Source organism: Hippoglossus hippoglossus, chromosome 11, assembly GCF_009819705.1.
Source record: "Hippoglossus hippoglossus isolate fHipHip1 chromosome 11, fHipHip1.pri, whole genome shotgun sequence".
In the NCBI taxonomy this organism is placed as follows: domain Eukaryota; kingdom Metazoa; phylum Chordata; class Actinopteri; order Pleuronectiformes; family Pleuronectidae; genus Hippoglossus; species Hippoglossus hippoglossus.
In genome coordinates, this window is record NC_047161.1 from 16,378,259 (window position 1) to 16,399,392 (window position 21,134).

Sequence of the window (21,134 nt, forward strand, 5' to 3'; positions counted from 1 at the left end):
ACGGCTTTCAAACACTAAAAGAAATGTACCGACAGCAGTACCTGGTTCATGAGATCATGGATAAGGCATCAACATCCCTGGATTTCAGATTTACTCCTTCTGTGTTCAAACACATGCAAGATGTTGAGGATTTTGTTACTGGAAAGCTGGACTGCAGAAACATCACGCAGCCTGTGGCTAAAACTTATTTGCGGTTCACAATTTTGCGGTTTTAGGATGAGTAATAACCGTCTTGTTTCCGCAAATATAGCGCTAGCTCAGGTAACATTAGTTACATTTACAGTTAAATCTGCAGGACATAGCCTCGAGCATTATCTTAATAGGATCCAGGACCAGCTTCCACTTAATACTAGAATATACATGCTCTATTTAAAACACAACTTGTTTAGCTGAACATGCTAACATTTGCAACTTATATTAGAGAATAGAGTCACTCTGCATTTTGGAATAGGTTAAAAAAAAACAATGAAGCCATCCACCAAACTGTTTAAATGCTGAGTATTGCTCTTAATACACTTTGATACCATATGTGCTTGTTAATAGTGTAAATAGTGCTTTTCTTCCACTCACTTTCCTTTGAGTTCTCCTCTTTTATTGATTCTTTCATTCACTCCCTCCCTCCTCCTATTTCACTCCCACTTGTTTACCAGGTCCATCCTGTCCAGTCCGAGACAAAAAGGTGATAAATGAGCAGAGGTGCGAGCGATAGGCAGCGGTCTATGGTCGGAGCAGAAAGAACGAGAGAGGAGAGCTGATGCAGAAAGGGATAGTGAGTAAGAGTGGATATAATGAGAAACAGGGGAGAGGACCGGTGAAGGGGGAAACGAGGAAGGGTGCCATGATATATGAGAAAGACAGCATTGCGACAGTGAGATAGAAAGTGAAGGGAAAAGCCATAAATGGGAGAGTGAAGGCGGATGAAGGCGGCTGGAGATAGAGTGAGGAAAGAGGGAGGCTGATAAGGAGAGGGTGAAAAATGGATGGCAGGGTGAGGGATCGTTGTTCTTGCAGAACTGATGACTGAGATGAGGAAAGTAATGGCTGTCTCTCTCAGCACAGGGCGGCATTTAAGTATGTATGTGGAGCTGATTAGCAGTCATCTCAACCTGCGAGGTATTCAGACATTCACTAATTATCTCTAACTCTGCCGAGTTCAGCTCTGCAGTGTTTTTCTGTCTGACTTTCTAGTGAACCCAAATGGTGGGCAACGCTATCCGGCGGCTGGCGTCCAATATCTCTGTAATAATGTGGGTAACACAGAATAATTGAACAGGAAGCCCTGAAGAAGATAACGAGGCTTTAACTGGACTACAGTGATAACGTCCTTTACGCTCTCACATAAAACACTTGATGAAGTGGTAACTGAGGTGACTCAGCGAGGACGCTATGATTTCTATTTTAATGCGAGGATGTCCGTTTGAGCTTAAGATCTATGGCTGCAAATAACAATGATTGTATCCACTCATTAGTTTATCGTTTGGATTATGCTGCCATAATTCCATCATTTTCTTTTTGTCAACCTATGAAAACACCAAATTCTACAATGTGGTAATCTGTCTCTCAACACTTTCCGACATCCTTACCCAGTCTGTGGCACTCACCCCAAGCCCATTTTTTCCTTTGCAGAGCAAGGTATTGTAGTTTGGAATGAATGTAACTCGAAAAGGAAGATAGCACTACATTTGTTGGGGACTACTACCAGCCGAATAATAAAACACACAATGAGCTATTATTAGAACTTTCATCGTCCTTGTACTCTACTATATATGTGTGCCATGCCACCATGAGTCTTGCTGATGTGCACTTAGTAGTTTGTGTCGATCCCAATTTTTTTAAATGTACTTAGGCCTGACCATTCAACTTTTTCTCAAAGAAGCAGCTATTTCACATTAAGTGGGGGTAGGGCGAGTCATCGCAGGGGCTGATGGAGGAACCACCGAGAAGAGTGATGAGTATATTTTCCAGGATATTAAACTATCAGACCGCCAGACCACTATGGAGGTTGGAACACTTTTCAAATCATAGTCGTATGTGCTGACTTTTCACTGTGCCAGGTCCACTGGACATTCCTTTAACCAACTGATTGAGATACATGTTCATGTAACATTTACTGGTACTTGCAGTTGTATGGCAGTTTGATCACGTTCTCCTCTGGATATAATGTATTTTCACTCTATCCCAAGATTGTGGGATATGAGTAGAAATGGTTTACATTTCAAAACAGGGATTCAGCCACACGGCCAAATGGAACAGCTGTGTGCCTCCGCAGCCTGGCATCCCTGCTGGTCTCCAGCCAAACCACAGTGGAAACCCAAGCCAAACTTTGCCCTGTATGTTCTTTTCATTAAGGAACGATGCTTTGCATATCTCCATCCTTATTCCCTGCACATCCCGCTGCAGGCCACACACAGCATATGGTGCTGAATATGCAGCGCTCAACAATAACCCTCAATATGAACCTGCATAATTTTTTTTGATAACTTTCAAAGTTCAAGTGTGTTAAAAAATTACTTTGATGACCAATCCTGGCCAATCCTTCAACTTTGTCTGTATTCAGACGTCACTCAACTCATATAAACAAAATATGGGATGCTTTGAAAGTAAAATAAATAGATGGCGTTGTATCTCCGCACTGACAGGGCTTTAAGGTTCCAGTTCCAGACAGAAAAAATAAACACATCATTTAACTGATGACAGAGAGTAAGACTCGGTGTACAGTGTCAAAATGATACCATAATCAAGACTGGGATTGTGAGGGCTCAAACAATCACAGTAGGAGGAGCACCAAATGGTGATGTGCTTATTAGAGAAACACAGACACAGAAAGACGAGGAGAGAGATGAGCTGCTACACGGAGGGCTGTGGTCAAGACAAAAAATACGAGGCTATGATGGGTGGACAGATAGAAAAAGAGAAAGTTCTTGTGTTTTTGTCGCTTGTTTTGTTGTGTGCTGACTAATACCTGGGCCTAAAGGACCAGCTGTTCCTGTGTGACAGACTACATCTCTGCCATCTCTGACCTTCAGTTGAATATACAAACAACAGACATTCATGTTTGATGATCCACTCCTGGGATTTGATGCCACTGCTGAAGAGTAACCAGAACGTACGAATCAAGCAGTTCTCGTCAAGAAGAAACTCGAGTCCCCACTGGTGCCTTGACTGAAAGCCATTTCATGTTCTGTCATATCGGCCGCCCACAAAAAGTAGGCTACAGTCCAGTTTTGGGCACAACAAAGGTGAAAGTGGATTTGTCCTCTTCTGTTTCCTGTCGGACTGTTTGTAGCCTGTGATTCTTCAAGTTCACGTTTGTGTCTTTTGTATTTCAAGAGTTCTTCATTGTGTGAAGCTTCTGTGATGGTTAATCTTTTCTTCAGTGGGATGGTGTCTGACAATGGCTTTCTGTTGGTCTCAGGGTCTGGAAAAAACAATGTTCCTGCACATAATGAGGACAGCAATAGCTCAGGACAAGACTGGAAACAAAAGTTCTTATGAGTTCACCAAGCCTTTTCTACGGTGACTGAGACGTTTCACACAGCAGCATAAACGAAAAACACAAACGCAAAAGCAACAAGATTGTAAAAGACACAAAATGGAAACACAATCACAACGGAAAGTGAGCATCACCAGATGTCGACAATGAATCAAGGTTACAAGTTTGTAAGTGCCCCCCCCGTTCATTGTCAACATTGATTGTTGCTGACTTCCATTGTTGATGTGGCTTTTGCAGTTGTGTTGTCACTCTTGCATTCGTGTTTCCCATTAATGGTCCAATGTGAAGCACCTTGGCCACCACACTTTTGAACACTGGTTCTCATGTAGATGTGGGCTGTGACAGATCGTAACTCTATGTAACTCTAAATCTGTTAGCTGTCCGCACTTTTTCTCTCGCTACCTTTTACCTAAAACGACAGAGGCTAAAGTTAAATAGAAGCTCTTGTGCCCTTAAACTTGTGAATGTGTCAGTCCCGAACAGGGCTTTCTAAAGAATACCCTGCAACCCCACAAATAAACATAAAAGTATTCCTATTGGTATCAAAAGTGACATTAGGTTATTACAAGGTATGGCTAGTTAGCTGGGAATTCTCATGGGATCCATTGCATAAACTTTTGCTCTTGTATTTTGGTTTTAAATCACTGAGCACCATGCAACACACAGAGTGTTGAGAACTCCATAGCTTGACAGGCCCAAAGTGCCTAGTTGTGGCTGCTTTGACTAGACTGTGAAATCACAGTTCAGGGAAGAGGTTCAGCCTGCTTCTTCCTGATTACTACTTCTCCTGTCATTTCAGACCCTTCTCATCCCTCCCGTCCTGCACTGATCCCTGCTTTACCGCCTTTCATCGACCTGTAGCTCTTCCCTGGACACCTACTTACCTTTTCCCAATTCCCTAAACAGGTCTTAGATGTCGGCCCATTTCCACTCATTCCCTGCCATGTTGTCTGTTGTGTTTTTCCACAGCGTAGCTTTCCAGCTTTTCTTTCATTCTTGCCTGCTTGTTTTTGATAACCTGCCTTGGGTGGATTTTGAATTTTCTTTCCTCCTTTTACCTTTATGCCTGGTTAATCCGCCTGCCCATTACTGACCACTGCTGATGCCCTAACTCCACCTACTGTCTGCCTGCAATCACTGAGCCTTTATAAAGGTGGACTGTTTCGAACTCTTACCTTCTCTTTAACCTGAGCCATGACAGCAAATGGATCAATTGGAAAAAATAGTTTAAAATGACAAACAGCATCTCTCCCATCGGAAAGATTTCCATCTTATTACGAAAGACCCCATCAAATCTCGGGAAACACTTTTCTGTTCCTCACCTGTCCTGAGGTACAAGGAGTTGGTTATTGCAAGGCGATGTGGGGCTGGTCTCAGACGTTGCTGCGCAGTAGCCCCCCTTGTGGGTGCTCAGGAGTACTGCACTCTGAGGAGTTCTTGGCTTTGTCCTTGTTGTTGTTGGGCTCATTGTCTTTAATGATGTCATACTGACGACAAAACAGGGCGATCACACCTTAGAGAGAAAAGGACATTGGGATTATTTCGATTTTTTGTTAGCTGTTGAATTAAATAAGTTGTATAAAGAAATAGTTCAACATTTTGGGGAATACAGTTATATGTTTTCTTGCTGAAAGATAGATGAGATAATCAATACTACGCTTAGGCTAACCACCTGCTAGCAGTAGCTTCATTTTTACCATACAAATATAAGAGTGGGACCAATCATCTCATTTAAGTACAGTAATATGGTAAATATAATGTATTTTCAAAAACATTGAGCGATTCCTTTAGGTATTAGAAGCTCCTGCATTTATGATATATCTTCAAATGTAGCTTTCCTTATATCTTATATTGACTGTTATTGATTTTAACATAACTGATAGAGGCTGTGAAACTCGGTCAAAAGCTACATAACAAATAAGAAACTGGAACTTGAATGGTGGAACTTTTAACGTGGATTTAAAAAATCAAGTCTTCAGAATAATGGCACGTTTAAGCAGCCATAGTTCCATGACAACGGAGATAACCTACCTACAGTATGTGGTATGACCAAAGCTTTAAAACATAAAGTGAACATGACTTGGAATTTGTTCTAGAAAAATAGGAAATTTGCTCTCCAGTAATCTGAATTAGTTTTTCATTTCTCTGATTTTGTTGTATTCGTTTACATATTTAAATACAACAACACAGTTATTTCAATTACAAATAAAGGTGGAGATGATATCTACTAGTTTATTTGTTACTTCTATTCGGGCAACAGCCACCTGAGGTGTCACTAACGCAGACACGGGGAGAGCCTAGGGAGAGAGACGTGAACACAGTGAAATGTGCAGATGCAGATATGAACTTGATGTTTTGATAGCGATGTGATGTCTGCCCTCAGTCAAAAAGATTAAAAATATGGCAGAGAGGTAAGACAGATGCAGAGACAGAGATACGGAGCAAGCACAAAAAAGGAGAAAGAGAATAATTCATGACAGTGGAGGAGTGTGTGGCGGGTTGAATCTGGCCCGATCAGGCTTCAGTCTTGGCTGTTGTGCTTATGTCAGCCCCTGCTCATTTCATCACCACAATACCAAAGGGCAACATGGGCTATCTCACTGTGATATCCCCCAGCAAGCCCCACAGGCCCAATTAAAAGCTGAAAAACACAATTCATCTCCTTCACTTTTAGTGTTTTTTCATCATCCAGCTCTCACTTATTCTTTTTTGAGTTTGGATTGCTCCGATTTTCACTCTTTCCCCTCACAGCTCCCTCTCCAACCCTGTTTGAATCTCACTCTCTGTCACTTGTCCTCTCACAGGTAACTGACGAGGGAAATCAAGGCCTCGCACTGTTACTATATATATATATATATATACTGTCTATATGGTATAGACAGTATTTGGGCTATAATTGAATCTCATTACACTTGGTGAAGTGGGTTAGATAAGAATATTTATAGCTGTGTGCGTGTAAAACGATGCTGAGTAGACAAAAGATTATTTGCAACATGATTGAGTGGCTTAAATAAGAGAAATCCATTTTCTTTCATTTTAAAACACTATTATATGGATGATCAACTGTGTGTGTGTGTGTGTGATGATGAAAAGGTGGCCTGGTCTGCTTATGTCAAGTGTGGATAAAAATAAATACTAGGGCTGTAATGCTACTTTAAATCCACTGTTGGGTTCGGACCACAGTGTTTGAGCCACGGTTCGGTTCATACCTCGATTCTTGTATTTTTCTATGAGGGGAGGTGTAGTGGGTGCGTAAGGAAAAGTGGGGGTGGGGATTTCTGGGTTTTATTAAAACACCAACATTTGGAACAGTAAAGAAAAGGACTTTAAAGAACATGTTGGACTTTCAGTCTCCCCCACAGTCCCAACACAGGTCATTATAATCCAGTTCAAACAACGAAAAACAGATGCAATGAAAATATTCCTTTCCGTTTTAAAGCAGATAAACAAACAACTGAGGAAAGTAAACATAAAGAGAAGTGTCCCTGTCCCAGTTTACAGGGTTATGGTTTCTGCAGCTAGAGAGAAGTCAAGATGTCAAATGTTTTCCAAGTGTTTGTGAGTAAACCAGGATTTTAACAAACATTACTGACAGACTGACCTCTTCCATCCTACTCCAATTAATTACAGTTAATCAATGTCAGGTCAATACAAATACGTTAAAAAGGTAAATCTCTGTGCATCTTTAGACACCTACATGCTCCGTTATGTTGCCTTTACACATGAGAAGAGATAAGCTTCTCATAATAACAGAAGAGATCTCTAACTCTGTGTTTTGCTCCGTTACTGCATTGTATAGCTTTGAAGGGTGCCTGCTCACTCGCTTGCACTATCGTTGGCTCCCCGTTCACTTCCAATCTTTGCGATCAAGGGGGAGAGTAAATGTAAATATGCTTCCTGTAGCGAAGCAAATCCACAGCGTAGATCATATACATGTTGATGCCTGTAGTCTCTCCTCAGAAATGTCTGCTTGTTGTTGAAATTTCATCCTTGTGTTTTATGGTTGTCTCACTCCAGCTACTGGCTACACTGCCCACTGCCAGCTGCAGCTGTAGAGATGATGATGTCAGTCACTTCATCACTTTGGTCCAGACTGAATCATCTGATGAATGGATTTAATTGTGTGCAGACATCTGTGTCCCCCTCCCAGGGTGACCTCTAATAACTTGGGGGGTCCCAGAACCTTTCAAATAGTCTCAACATCATTTCCAAATTTTAATTTGTCCACTACTGCAAAACTAATAAAATTCCCATTAGCCTAAGCTGTGCTTTGTGTTTAGTGCTAATTAGCTAAACGTTAGCATGCCAACGCACCACAATGAGAAGCACCACTGTGCCTGAGTGGAGCATGGCGGAGAAATGATGTATCTGACTGTGCTTTAATGTGTGTTACAGGGATGTCAACATGCTGCTATTGTACGTGTACAGGATTGAAGATGATGGGAGTTTACCAGCCATAATGACATTGTAACTTGACTTGTAATGCGTTTTGTGTGTGTGTTAAGCTATCATTTATCGACATACTTGTCTCATACCAGTGCAATAAAGCCCCTTAGTTTGACGTTTACAGCATGAATAACAAATTTGTGAAACATATATACTATAGATGACTAATCCTGTTATATTTGATCTATTTTATGTTCAAGTATGTGTGTGCTCCATGTTTTGCCGGGCTGCAAGAAGAAGAAAAGAAGAAGAACATTTTCCCTCAGGGAACAAATACTATTTGCTGATCAATTGAAAGGAGACAGATGATGCTTTTTCAGTTTTTCTGTTCTCTAGGGTGTAATATAGTTTTTTTGTGGATGTAAAAGATCTGGTAATACACATTTGCATTTGACTTGCTTATTATGGAACATCCCCTAAATAAACCAGGTAAATCGACAGCAGAGGCCAACATTTCCTTCACATGGTGGAGGCAATTGACCAATAGCAACAGTGATTGTGGTCCAGCCGGCCAATCTGGATAAGGTTCAACCTGAAATTATGTCTTTTATGACTAAAATACATCTCAAACACAAAAACAACTCACTTTCTTGTTTTTTTTTCTTTCTTTTACTAAAACACATTTCTGTTATTATGATAACTTCTTGCCTCTTTAAACTGTATATTTTCATCTCTTGCTTTTTGTTGATGGCTGTACAGGATGGAAAACTGGACTTGATGTGTTGGGATCACCCTAAAATGCATACTGGCCGGCCTTGCGTCATTTCAAAAGCACTGCAGGAAACAAAGTAGTCATCATAGAGAAATGTGTGTGTGTGTGTGTGTGTGTGTGTGTGTGTGTGTGTGTGTGTGTGTGTGTGTGTGTGTGTGTGTGTGTGTGTGTGTGTGTGTGTGTGTTTCTTAATAGCACTTCAGCCACAGAGCTCATTTTCTGCACAGACAGTGGATTTATAGAATCTGCAGTGATAAATGTGTGATGCTGAAGAGGAGACGAGTATTACCTGCCCACATGATGAGCACCACCACAATGATGATGAGTTCTCCGGCCCTCAGTTGGGCAGCGTGACCAAACTCCTCCATCGTCACCTCGTCTAGGGTGAAGAAGAACACACACACACACACACACACACACGGAGTCAGCGAAGCGCCACGGAGGACACTGCGATTCATTGTACCAGAGAGCAAATGTGAAATTGCCATTTCACTGAAAGTCTGCAGGGAAAGATAAAAAGAATCAAACGAGGTGACGGGAGAGCAGAGGTGCTGCCTGGTGTAAATTCTGCACTCTGGTCAGTGTAATTAAAGCTAAGTGAGAGCAGAGGTCCGTGGAGACAGAGGGAGCTGGATCCTTACCCACTTGTCACTCAGTGTTTCTCCTGCAGCTCCAGCACAACACCAGTCACTGGGTTAAAGGTTTGAACACGACAATCTCTCTCTCTCTGATGCCAACAGCCGCTCTCATGGTAACCCCCATTTCCCTTGTCTCCCTCTTATTTAACATCAAAAAGGTTGAACTAACACAATGAAGACATACTGACACCGATGTCACTGCGCTTGCAATTGGGGCGATATCCTCTATGTGTCTCAAACGGTGGTAGATTTAACCACCAACTCAACAAATCTCTACAACTTTAAAGAAGTCTGTATGCTAAAGAGGCTTAATGGTTTCTTTTATTTTGAAGTTTGATCAGTTTAATGCAGACGTAATGCTACAGAAAGGGTTTTCCCCCATGTCCAGTCTCTTCAGGACTTTGTTGTCGGTGTCTGGACGAGTCAGGGGCGACGCTGCTTGCTCCCAGGACTCCTGTTGCCATGGTGATCCGTCTGTGCTGAGCTGATGCCTCCAGCCTGACAGAGAGGGGAGTTATACTGTAATAATTTGGTGATAGCAGTTTACATGTTTCTGCAGTGAGGACGTTTTTTTTCTGATTCACACCGACATGGTTGGGTATCACCTGAAGCTGTAGAATGACGTCTACTGTACATCTCTCTGTATCAAGGCTGCTATTGTCCCTTCATGAGGTTATCACCAGAGCAGCTGAATGCTTGCCTAGGTCAGTTAATGTACAGGTAGGTGCATGTGTTTCATTCTCAAATATCAACTACTGTTTCTTTTCCTAGATAAAATGAAAAGCTACAATGGCACTCAGTATAACAAATACATCTACCATGACCTATGATTGTCTTTTTTTCACTTTCTTTGACATTGAGAGACAGGTTTTTTCAATTCATGGATGCAAACGACAAACATCTGACATTTTTCAGAAATTGTTATCTATGAGTGGGTGGAATTTGGTGCCGATCCAAGGCCCCGTGCCTCCACCATGTTTTGTACAAATCAGCTCAGCAAATTGTGTGTACCACCTGAGGCAATCCTGGGTCAGCAGCACCATTTATCCTGATAACATGTGCTTGAGACTTGCGTTGATGATGCCACACAGCAGACATCCAAACCACTGGGTAACATTATGGGGAAATGGGAGGGTGTGATAGGCTCTCCCAGCATAGTTTCCCGCATACTCCAGATGTCTGCCCAACGAATGTGTCTATTCATGGTACCATCCAAATGGCGGTCCTGGGATTCTGCTTTAATGTGCTGTAGCTTGATGACTTTGCTTTGATCAGTCTTTGCCAGGATCCCTGCAAGTCGCTGCTTGGCTGGTTTCCCCATCTGTCTGTAAGACAGGTCTGCAGTGTACTGCCCCCTCCAGGCGTGGGAGTGGCTTTTGGCCAGCCGTGGAATGGGCTGTCCTCCACCGACAAAGATGGTCTTGTTTTACCGCACTCCTTTCCTTATTATTGCTTAAGGAGCCCTGTCGTGCATAGAGGAATGCTTGCACCATCGTCCAAGCTCCTCCGGGAAGGATCCTCTTGCTTGATGGTAGTTTGATGCCCCTACAACCTGTCCGCCCCCCTCTGAGGATTACTTTAAAAGCTATATATTAATAACTGACATAAAACATTACACCTCATTGCTTGCCAACAAGGATTTTCCTACATTATGGAAACTTCAGAGCATTCAGGGCTTTTGAAGTTTTTGCCGTTTTTACACATGAGCTACAGACAGACAGGACAGACAAGGAAATCCAGGCAGACAGGAGGAAAGATAAACAGACAAACGGACAGAGATAAAAACACAGGGAGGTCGTGTGTGGTGTTTACATTGCACCTGCAGATAGTAAATGGTGTCAGGCTGATTAATATCCGAGGGGAAGGGAAGCAGTAATGGCTGAGAGATTTAATCAGGCCGCCTAATGAATTCTTCCACAAACACACACAGATACACACAGGGAACTTCTATCAAAGTCGAAGCAAACAAAATGAGTCCGCCCCTCAACACCAGTACAAATTGTCCCACTAAACACCTAAGTCACATGCCCTCACATCCACGGCAAATCATTTCTGTCTAACACTTAAAATCACATTTTTCCTCAGACATTTGAAAAACATCAGCGAGCAGTGTTTCTGTGTTAGTAATTCAAGTATACATTGAATCACTATAGCTTAGCACAGTTAACTAGGAACAGCAGGTCAAACCGGCTCTTGTGTTATAAAAGCCCTTTTCCTGACTATTACATCCGCTGGGATGTATTGTATTCCCCCACTCTATGTAAGCTGGTCCTAGATCTGCCAGCTACATTTCTGCCTACAAAATCCACACACATCTAGAAACAATAAGCCTGTTTATGTCTATCTGTCTGAAATAAAAGAGATATATTATTTCCGAATTTGAAAATGTGCCCCAGTTTTCTTTGTAAACAGCAATATGGTATGTGCTGGGCAAATAGGGAAGGTTTGCTGTTGCAGACAAAGATGTAAGACACAAAAATGGCCCTTTACTTCTGAAAATGTATCTGGATTGTTGATTTTAAACGTGCACTGCATGCCTGAACTGTTCTTTCCGTCACCTGAAGGATCTGCATGTGTGAACCCAAATGTTTGAATCAGTGGATCCAGACACTAAATGGACTTTACCCTACCAGCGCCCTGCTTCACAGTGTGTGTGATGTCGGATAAAGTCGATAGTGTGAATAGAGCAGGTCATTGTCTGGAGAATTCACAGCGTGTTGATGACATAGCCGTCCTCTCTCCTGCAGTGCCTTTGAATGGTGCTGATCTCCAGAAACTATCCTCGCCTAGTATTTCCTCTCAGTCAGAACACACTGTCCACTTTTGCACAGCATGTGTGCAAGGTCAACTCCAGACAAAATCCAGGCCTGATACTCTGATGTTCACAAATCTGCTTTCAGACTTTTTCATTTTTGAACTTTTTAGACTTTCTCCAGAGGGGCTGTACGAGAGAACACCAATGTCCCAGTCAGTTGCTGAGGACATTCTCAGGAACTTTTCCTGCCATTACCCTAGTAAATTCAAAGCAGGCAAGTGCGAGTGAAATGTTAACGTGTGAAAAAAACAATAAGAATACAAATATCGCAGGATCAAGAGGTCTCGTACACGTAAAAGACGCAGGCAAAGATGGACACTTGGAAAGGCGACGAGATTCAAGAGCTTTAGGTGATAAGGGTTGAAGTCGTTGTTGATGTGATGTCAACACAAACATGTGATTTCCGCAGTGTAATTTATACGTCATGTCCTACCTCCTTCATGTTCTACCCCTCGCCTGAACTTTTTCCTGTTGCTGTGAACGTGCCTCACCTGGACAATCTCCTGCTCCGTTCATCACATGTGAAAAGCAAACTTGTGTCTGAAAGGTTCACATCTAAAGTCACTTGTTAAGATGTATGATGTAAGTCCACCCTCCCCTCACATGGACCAAAAGCTCCCACATGCAGGGTGAATCCAGGGAACACGCTGCTCCCTAACGTCCCCTCGTCCCTCTCTTATCAACTCGCTGCTGATGAGCATTTAACTGCTCTTGCCGCTGTAACTGGGTCGGACTTGATAAAATTGGAAGTGCTGCAAGCGGCTCTAGATGACAGCAGCCTCTGAATGTGAGATTGAGAACAATGCATTGCATGGGAGGAGCGGGGCTTTTTCACAAAGATTGGTATTTCTGTATTTTATTTCATTGTCCCAATGAAGCATTAACAGAACTTTACTCCTCTGATGTGATACTGTTTCTGCCACTAAAATTTCTTTGTGCATGGACCTGTATGAGTAGACCCATTTGTGCAATGGAAAACACAAATGCAAAAGCCACAACACAACTGCAAAGCCTTAGTCGTAACTACAAAAGCCACACAACGGAAACACTACTGAGTTACTTACTGTGGTCAAGTGAGCCGTGGATGGTGAAAAAACCAAGACAAACCAATCGCCACTTCAAACTCGATGCTTGTCTTTTTGTGGCGTTAAGGTAAAAGGTGCTTGGAACGCCCAACAAGGGAGAACACAACTGCTTTTATGTGATCATTTTCTGTGTGTAGGTCAGGACCTGTGCATTAATCAACTCTGCTTGTGTTCATTGTCAACATTGTTGCTCACTTCCATTGTCGTTGTGTTTCTGTTGTGTGGCTTCTGTGGTTTGTTTTGTGGCTTTTTTAATTAAGTTGTAACTTTTGCAGTTGTCTTGTGGTTTTTGCATTCGTATCGTCCACTAATGAGCTAGTGTGAGTCTCGACCCCCGTATGTGTGTCTCATCAAGGGGAAGAAACAAGCAGAATGTTAGAGTACTCTGTGCGAGTGCTGCTGGGTTCATGCATGAGTGCTTCTGTGTGCTTTTATACTTACTTTTATTTACTCTTGCATATATTGCATATTAATGATCTACCTACAGTATGTGTGTGTGTGTGTGTGTGTGTGTGTGTGTGTGTGTGTGTGTGTGTGTTTAACAGAGGCCGAAACTGTGTGTGTAAAATTGACACTCATGCAGGCGCAGTACGTGTTGTCGACCCTCACCTGGACTCTTGGACGCCATCTTCTCCGACTCTTTGGGCGTCCTGAAGAGAACGGGCTGACTGGGGGGGCTGCTGCCTCCCATGCTGATGCTCTGGACGTGGACGATGTACTCGGTGTCCTCATCAAGATCCCACAGTGCGCAGGAGCGTGTGGTGGTGTTCACCTCCTGGATGAACCTCAGCATGCGTACGTCCTTCTTCTGCAGACGAGGGGGCGAGAGCAGAGAAGCAGAGAAATCAGGGCCAGGAGGTTCAGTGTAATGTGATACTCTATTGATCCCTGCAGGGAAGTTCTTTTTTTCATTTTGGCACCACTACAGCTGAGAACTCACAGGTCAGGGTTAAATGATGCATCGGGTCGCTGTCTGATATTTTTAAACCGTAGATTATAGAGGGTTTGATTTTGCCTGGTTCAGATGTTTTTCCAACATGTCAAGAACACAAATTCGAGGGGAACAACAAAAGGGTTATATACTTGTTAGCAGAAAATCAATGGATGAATACTTAATCAAAGATTCCTGGTGCTACAGTCAAACCGCACACCAACCGTCATGAAAAACTTCCCTCTGGTTAAGGCTGATGGTGCAAATGCAAACACGTCTTCATGGTCAGCGGTCAAGAAAAAGCTGCAATGAAGCCTCGAGGGGGTTTTACTTGCAATATAATTAAGCCTAAAGAAACATAATGCTTCTCTCTACTTGGAATGTACATTATTATTCAGCTAGGACTTGCTTGCTCAGGTTAATTGGTTCCTGCTAGAGCAAGGGGAAGTCTCCTCAGGGACATTTTTATTTACTAGCCAATTAAAAAGGGAATTTCTTAACCCATTAAAACTGCATGTGGACAAAATCTACCTTTGAAATGCATCTGAAAGTGCATATTTACTTGACCGCAGAAATGTAACTTTACTTTTTTTGTTTATTTATGAATGTCAATGGGTTTTTGATTCTGACACTGTCGACTCTCCCTCAAATAAGAAACAGCCTATACTTGGTTCGTTTTGGCAAATTGGCACCATTAAAAGTAGGTCAGATTAGCTATGAAACATTCCTATTGGATGTGGAAACGAGTATCACTGGAAAACTGTGATTCGATGATTCTCTTTCAAGGTCTGGATTTATAAGGAGCGTATATGTTATGCATTCTACCAGGATTTATGGATGCTTATTTGCCATGGATGTTAATTCTGATATTCTCAGAAACAGTATGTCACACTGAATCTGAAAATATGTGCATCACATCAGTGGGTTAATATTGGACTGAGTAAAGACTCCAAGAGAGACTTAAGAGGGAAATTACACCAATCAAGCACTAAGGGTTTGAAAGTACCTTAATTGCCATCATAAGCTGTGTGGCACGCCACCGCTGCTGCTGCAGCTTTTGACCATGTGGGCAAGTGGGCTATTGAACACGCCAGGCTACGAAAACTGGACTAACCCTGTGGTGTTTACACATCTGTCCATTTTCACCTCACAGAATGAGAACCTGTGATGTCCGAAGTTGTCACTTTTCCTCTGCACACACTCACATGAAGGACACAACACACACACACACACACACACACACACACACACACACACACACACACACACACACACACACACACACACAAGTACCTGCTGGGTGATGGCGAATCCAATAACGGGGTCTCCCTCCAAGATTTCCCACGTGACCACGGCGGAATTGACCTCAAGCTCTCTGATGGTCACATTGAGCGGAGCTGACAGCAGGGGGTCTGACACACACACACACACACACACACACACACACACACACACACACACACACACACACACACACACACACACACACACACACATGCAGCATGGCCACAGGAAACAATATAGATGAGACAGGTCATTAACATTTTGTCTTTATGCCTTGTCATACACACAGTGGTTGAACACACATCTTGCCCGCTCCAACACTCTCTCTCTCTTTGAACTTCTCCTCCACCCACAGATTAATCTTCCTCCTTTCATTAATACAAGGCCTAATTAACAACACGCAGGTCTGCTGGTGTTTCTCTTTCACATCTGTCTTTGTCTAAGTCTTTCTCTCTCTCTCTCTCTCTCTCTCTCTCTCTCTCACTCACTCACTCACTCACTCACTCACACACACACTGATTACCATTTCGCATTTTCCAATCTTTACCTTTTCCTCTCTTCTCTATCCTCTCTCTCCCACTCACGTCTCATTAAATCGTGACTCATGAGGATGTATTTATTATGCCAATAAATGTTACATCCTAGTCGGCCATGCATTTATTTGGTTGGAGATTATCTGTGATGGATTAAATTATAGTCTTGTTTAATTTTCTTCCCCCCCTTAAGCACAGGGTGGAGAAAAACCTGCTAATGTGAATGTCTGTATATCAAGGTCTGACTCTGATGTTGCTGTTACAAGTCAGGCTCAAGGGAAATATCCTGCTCCCTTCTTTATAAATGCTAATTAAAATACACACTTTTCTTCCAGCTTTACCAGTTTTACTGCTTGTTTTGTTTCGTGCCTGAAAGCAGCTATTATCAGCATTTTTATTAGGGTTGAGTGATAATAAGGTAGCACTGTATCCTGGGGTACAAAGAAATGACGTGCAACTGAGTGTTTCACATAAAAAAAAAGACAAAATCAACATTAAAAACTCACGTGGAAATTATGAAAATCTGCTCTAAGGAGCGTGTAGCATCTTTTAACACACTGTTTTGCTTTTCAGGCCAATAACTCTTACTGCTCTCACCAGCATCTTTAGGAGGACAAATTGGAAGATGGACAAATGTGACTACCTTGTGTGCATTTAGCAAGTGTAGAGCCAATACTTCCCTTAGGAGTTGGAGGAGACCAAAGCAGAGTCAAGAGTGAATAGTGGATTTACACAAATCCTGTGAATTCTGCTGTTGCTCCAGATGTTTGCTGTAAGCAATTTCAACTTCATAAGGTGGTTATATGTCATGAACACATTTACTTGTTAAAGGTTTGACTGCTTGCTATTGGATAAGGACATAACTAAAAAGTAGTTTAACGATAACACAGATAAAGAAGGGTCAAAAAGGCATAGAACCTTGTTCCATACTCTCCCACTGACAAATCCAAAATTACACATTACTGCTTAGCTGATTTAGTGTCATTACCCAGTCTGCACAGCTTGCTGGTTTAGTCCATTTTGTGCAAACAAAGCAAAACAATCGGCTACCTCAGCCGACTATCAGACTAATCAGAACTAATCAGTGTATTTTTACAAGGTGTCTGGCCTTGCTTATACATTGTTTTGTTTTAATTGTTTTTTAATTGTTTTGTTTTAATTGTTTTAATTGTTTTGTTTTGTTTTATGTTTTAATTTCCTTACTTCCAATGGTACTTCAATCTTCAAAGAAAAAAACACAAGTTATCAAGTTTAAGACGTTTGTTAGCCATTATAGTCTAGTGGTTGTAAGGCTGTAGCTAATACCTTTGTGTAGAGTTGAGCAACAAAGCACTTTATTTCCTTTATTTCTTATGAACGCTCTTTTTTATTTGGAAGAGGAAAATTGATCTACTCCATCTTACAAAAGCAATTGAGTCTCCCCTTAGTCCTGATCTTCTGTCCACTCATCTCCAGCTGTAACCCTCCCCACTCTGTTTTAAAGTGTGTGTTACAGTACCGAGCTCTATTTTTTTCTCGATGTTTGCCCACCAGATTACCAGTAGAAAGTGCAGTCTGTCACCTTAAGCAAATTAGACTCATTGTCTCACACGTGGGCAAATATTGAACCATCCAGCCCGAGAGTCGTTTGAGGAGTCAAACGATGGTGTATCAGGGAGAAGAAGGAGCTCTCTGTGTCTCTGTGTTCTCTCCTACACAATCATCAGAACCCAGCAGAGAAAACTGGAGTGTTGCATAGTGCTGGTGAGATTAATATTTTGGTGGGCGACACACTCTCAGTGGCTCCCAACGGCTCTGTGTGTGTGTGTGTAGATGCAGAGTAGATGTATCAAACGTGTGTGATACATAGTCACAGCTCGGTGTTTGACTAGCTGTTTCCCCACTATTTATCTTCCAGCTCTCACACGCCCACAGAGAAACAATACGAGATTGAACAGGGATTCCCATCCATTCTTGGGCTGTTTGCTGCCAGAGAAAAGATTCCAGACGCTGGCTGCAGCCTCATCAAATTCCCTCTTAAAACTACATTCATCTTCAGCCTCAGGAAGCCAAATATATCAAATCCCTGCAGGCTGAGATAAATCCACCATGATCTTATCAGCAGGATTTGGGCTTTACAAAGGACTATCTGTCATCTCTCAGCTTATCATCCAGATGCAATGTAACTCTGTAGGATGTGAGATCTCCCACATGAAATGAATGTTCCACTGGCACGTAAGCTGCCGCAGGTTAAAAATATGCAATATCATGAAAGATAGATGAGGTGCTACAGTATATCCAACATGCATGATATATGATGATTAGAGCTATGCAGCATATATAGGGCTCTGAACAGAATTACGCATTGTTGTTTAATCTCATTTCAGGACACTGATGGATGCTGGATGCTCAGGTTTTAAGCCATGGACATGCAATTAAGGGATGTGGCTAATTATTATTAACTATTTCCTTAATCAACTGATAATTAAAAAAGTGTGAATAATGAAAAATGCCTAGCAAGATTTTCCAGAGGCTAATGTGACATATTTAAACGTCTTGTTTTGCCAAATCAAGAGTCTAAAACGATAAAAGATGTTCAGTTTACTATTATATAGTAATAATAATAGGAAACCTGGCAAATTGTTGTGGATACATGTTCTGACCATCGCTTATGAAATTAATTTACTCGGAGTTTCAGCTGTAACACCTACGTGGTGTTTAATTGAAGTCTGAAGTGCTCCTGTACTATCAGTAATCTTTAAAAATATAAATAAACTATTTACTTACTTAAAATAATAACGATAAATATGAAAATTTGTTCGTGATTTTGATTTTTTACGCTATTTACAAGTAGACAATGTGCTTGAACATGGAAAAATATATTCAATGATGTGTGGCTTTGAATCAAAGCTATAGAGCAAACAGTAAACAAGGACTGACTTAACTGTGCACCTTACTGAGTCAGGAATTGAGCAGGGATATCGGACATATAACCGGCCCCTGTGTGTAAACTGTGGCCCCCCCCTTTATGGCCCCTGATTTAGACAAATCCTAGATCCGCCACTGAATTGAGAGCACATTTTTTTGCCAGTATATTTCCAGAAGAGAAAGTCAGAACTTTCTTGAGCCAATCACACAAAAAGCTGATCCCTCCCACGTCGAAAATAATACTCATTTCTAGAAATATGCTCCAAACAACAGGAAGAAAACCTTGTTTTTAATCAAGTCTCGATAGTTAATTGTACCAAGACTAGACCTACCTGTGTCAGCCATGTTTGTTATTGCCTAATTGTGTCATCTGATGCAGATGTTGATGCACAAAGCAACACGGATGCAAACACATCCCGAACAAGGTGTCACGCCAGGTGCTTTTCCGAAGGGACCTGCTCTACTCTGCACTGTACATGCACCGCATCCTCACCACTACACAGCAGCCTGTGCTCACCCGGCTACTGACACACCCGTCGTGCTTTGTTTACTCGCGATCATCCCTCATCAACCTGTGGTGGTTAAAGAAAACCACTCACCGGCATTGACGGAGGACGCGGAGAGGAAGCCCAGCAGGAGCAGCAGCACCGCCGCAGACGAGACTGGTGTGGCCATCCTCCTCCTGCTTCTTCTAGCGGGGCTTCACATCCTGCGCGGCCCATCTAGAGCATCCCATCCGACGGGAGGGAGGGAGCGAGCATCCCGGTCTGTGCGTCGGGACTTGTTGTGCCGGAGACCAGCGCTCACCTGAACTTGGACGCTGCAGCAGAAGCGCAACACTGGCCACGGGAGGAGGGAGGGGAGTGTGTGTGTGTGTGTGGATGGTGTGAGAATGTGTGTGAGGGTTGGGGGAGGCGGGTGGTGTTCCGATACCGTGACTCGGTGCAGGTGGCGCACAAGCCTCCGGCCACCGGTGGACTGTGAGTCCGGCAGCTGGTGACGGAGCGGCGGCGTGCGGGGGCTCTGTCTGCGCGCAGGGGTGAGCGGAGCGAGGAGTGCGCAAGTGCTGCAGACTGCAACGTGCAGCCACCGCTAATGTCTCTCTCTCTCTCTCTCTCTCTCTCTCTCTCTCTCTCTCTCTCTCTCTCAGACCTCATCCTTTACCTGCACAGACACAGTTAATCATGTCTTAAATTCTTATTTTTCTATTATAGGTGTACAGAATTCCTACATTCTTACTGAAATCAAAGCCCCCACTGCTCTGCTTCTCTGTCTCCTAATGTTTCAGACACTTCCACAATAAACCTTTAGGAGTTTTCTTTCTGGCAAGACCTCATTGATGCAGTCAGGGTGGTTCTGAAACTACAGCCATTTTATTTTTTGGGTATATGACAACCTGGCTGTAGTTCAATGCTTTGTGAAGTTCTGTCCCCACTGATGAGTAGCAGACTTCAATAACTTCACAAAGCATTGAACTGCAGCCACGTTCATCACTCTATTGGGTCCCCTTGAAACATTTCCTGTGTCGTTTTCGCAATTTACAGCACGTTTATTTGCACGTGTTGCGACTTTTTGCAATCAAATTGCGTTTGAGCTCTCTCGTCCATCGTATATTTGCAATTTTAGGAGTTTTTGCTCCAAAGTAGGGTCGGGGCCAGGTTGAAGAGTTAAAAGAAGTATTGGCCTCCAAAGAACCAGCCGAGTATTAGTCACCATATTATTTCAATTCGATTTCCCAACTCGAGGATTAGCTACTATTTTGATTTTACAGCTGCAACTGTAAATTGAATATCTCAGGTATTTAAGACTCAGTTGTTGTTTAAGACGTTGCCCTTCAGGCTCTGAGAAGTTGGAATGGGTATTTTCACAGTTTTCTTATATTGCATTGAGCACAGTAAACAGATTCATAGATTTATTAAAAATAATCATAGTTGAAGCCCTTGAAGTTAATGTAATAGTTGAATATACTTTAGAGAATTGGAGTAAAAATTCAATATGAACGGACAAATACTTTGAGTGTCGTGTTTCCTCTGAGGTTATAAAAGCAAGTGAAGGTGGAGGATACACTTTTAGAGAAACTTGAAGTATGATCAGAATTCATATGTGCTGTACTTCAAAAGGACGCCAGTGTCACACATGAGGATCAGTTTACTTGACATGACGAGAACCATTAAACAGTTGTTTAACAACAGCTGCAAGTCAGAAACAATAACGCATCACAGATATCAAATCCAGAACATTTTGGCCTCCGTTAGTTCTATTTTGACCTTTTAGTTTGTCTCCCAACTCC

At 42.4% G+C, this 21,134-nt stretch overlaps 1 protein-coding gene across 2 annotated transcripts; it reads right to left on the reverse strand.

Annotated features, from left to right (window-relative positions):
• Positions 1–2,501: 2,501 nt before the first annotated feature.
• fndc5b (fibronectin type III domain containing 5b) lies at positions 2,502–19,942 on the reverse strand. 2 transcript variants are annotated; one of them, XM_034600108.1, is made up of 6 exons: positions 19,444–19,942; positions 15,414–15,532; positions 13,799–13,997; positions 8,941–9,030; positions 4,816–5,006; positions 2,502–3,436 (listed from the first exon to the last, which is right to left on the reverse strand). In XM_034600108.1, exons 1-5 carry the CDS (start codon positions 19,517–19,519, stop codon positions 4,867–4,869), a joined length of 624 nt encoding a protein of 207 aa, XP_034455999.1. In that variant the 5' UTR covers positions 19,520–19,942; the 3' UTR covers positions 2,502–3,436; positions 4,816–4,866. The 2 variants fall into 2 exon arrangements, with proteins under 2 accessions (XP_034455999.1, XP_034455998.1); XM_034600107.1 differs by having other exon boundaries at positions 2,502–3,418; positions 19,444–19,941.
• Between the last annotated feature and the right edge of the window lie 1,192 nt (positions 19,943–21,134).

Bases quoted from the DNA above. Each gene is read 5' to 3' on its own strand.
- fndc5b (XM_034600108.1), bottom strand. From the start codon at position 19,519: ATGGCCACACCAGTCTCGTCTGCGGCGGTGCTGCTGCTCCTGCTGGGC. The intron at 13,998-15,413 runs GTACTTGTGTGT...CCTCGTCTGCAG, and splicing joins GATTCGCCATCACCCAGCAG to AAGAAGGACGTACGCATGCT. The intron at 5,007-8,940 runs GTAATACTCGTC...TTTCTCTCTAAG, and splicing joins GGTGCTCATCATGTGGGCAG to GTGTGATCGCCCTGTTTTGT.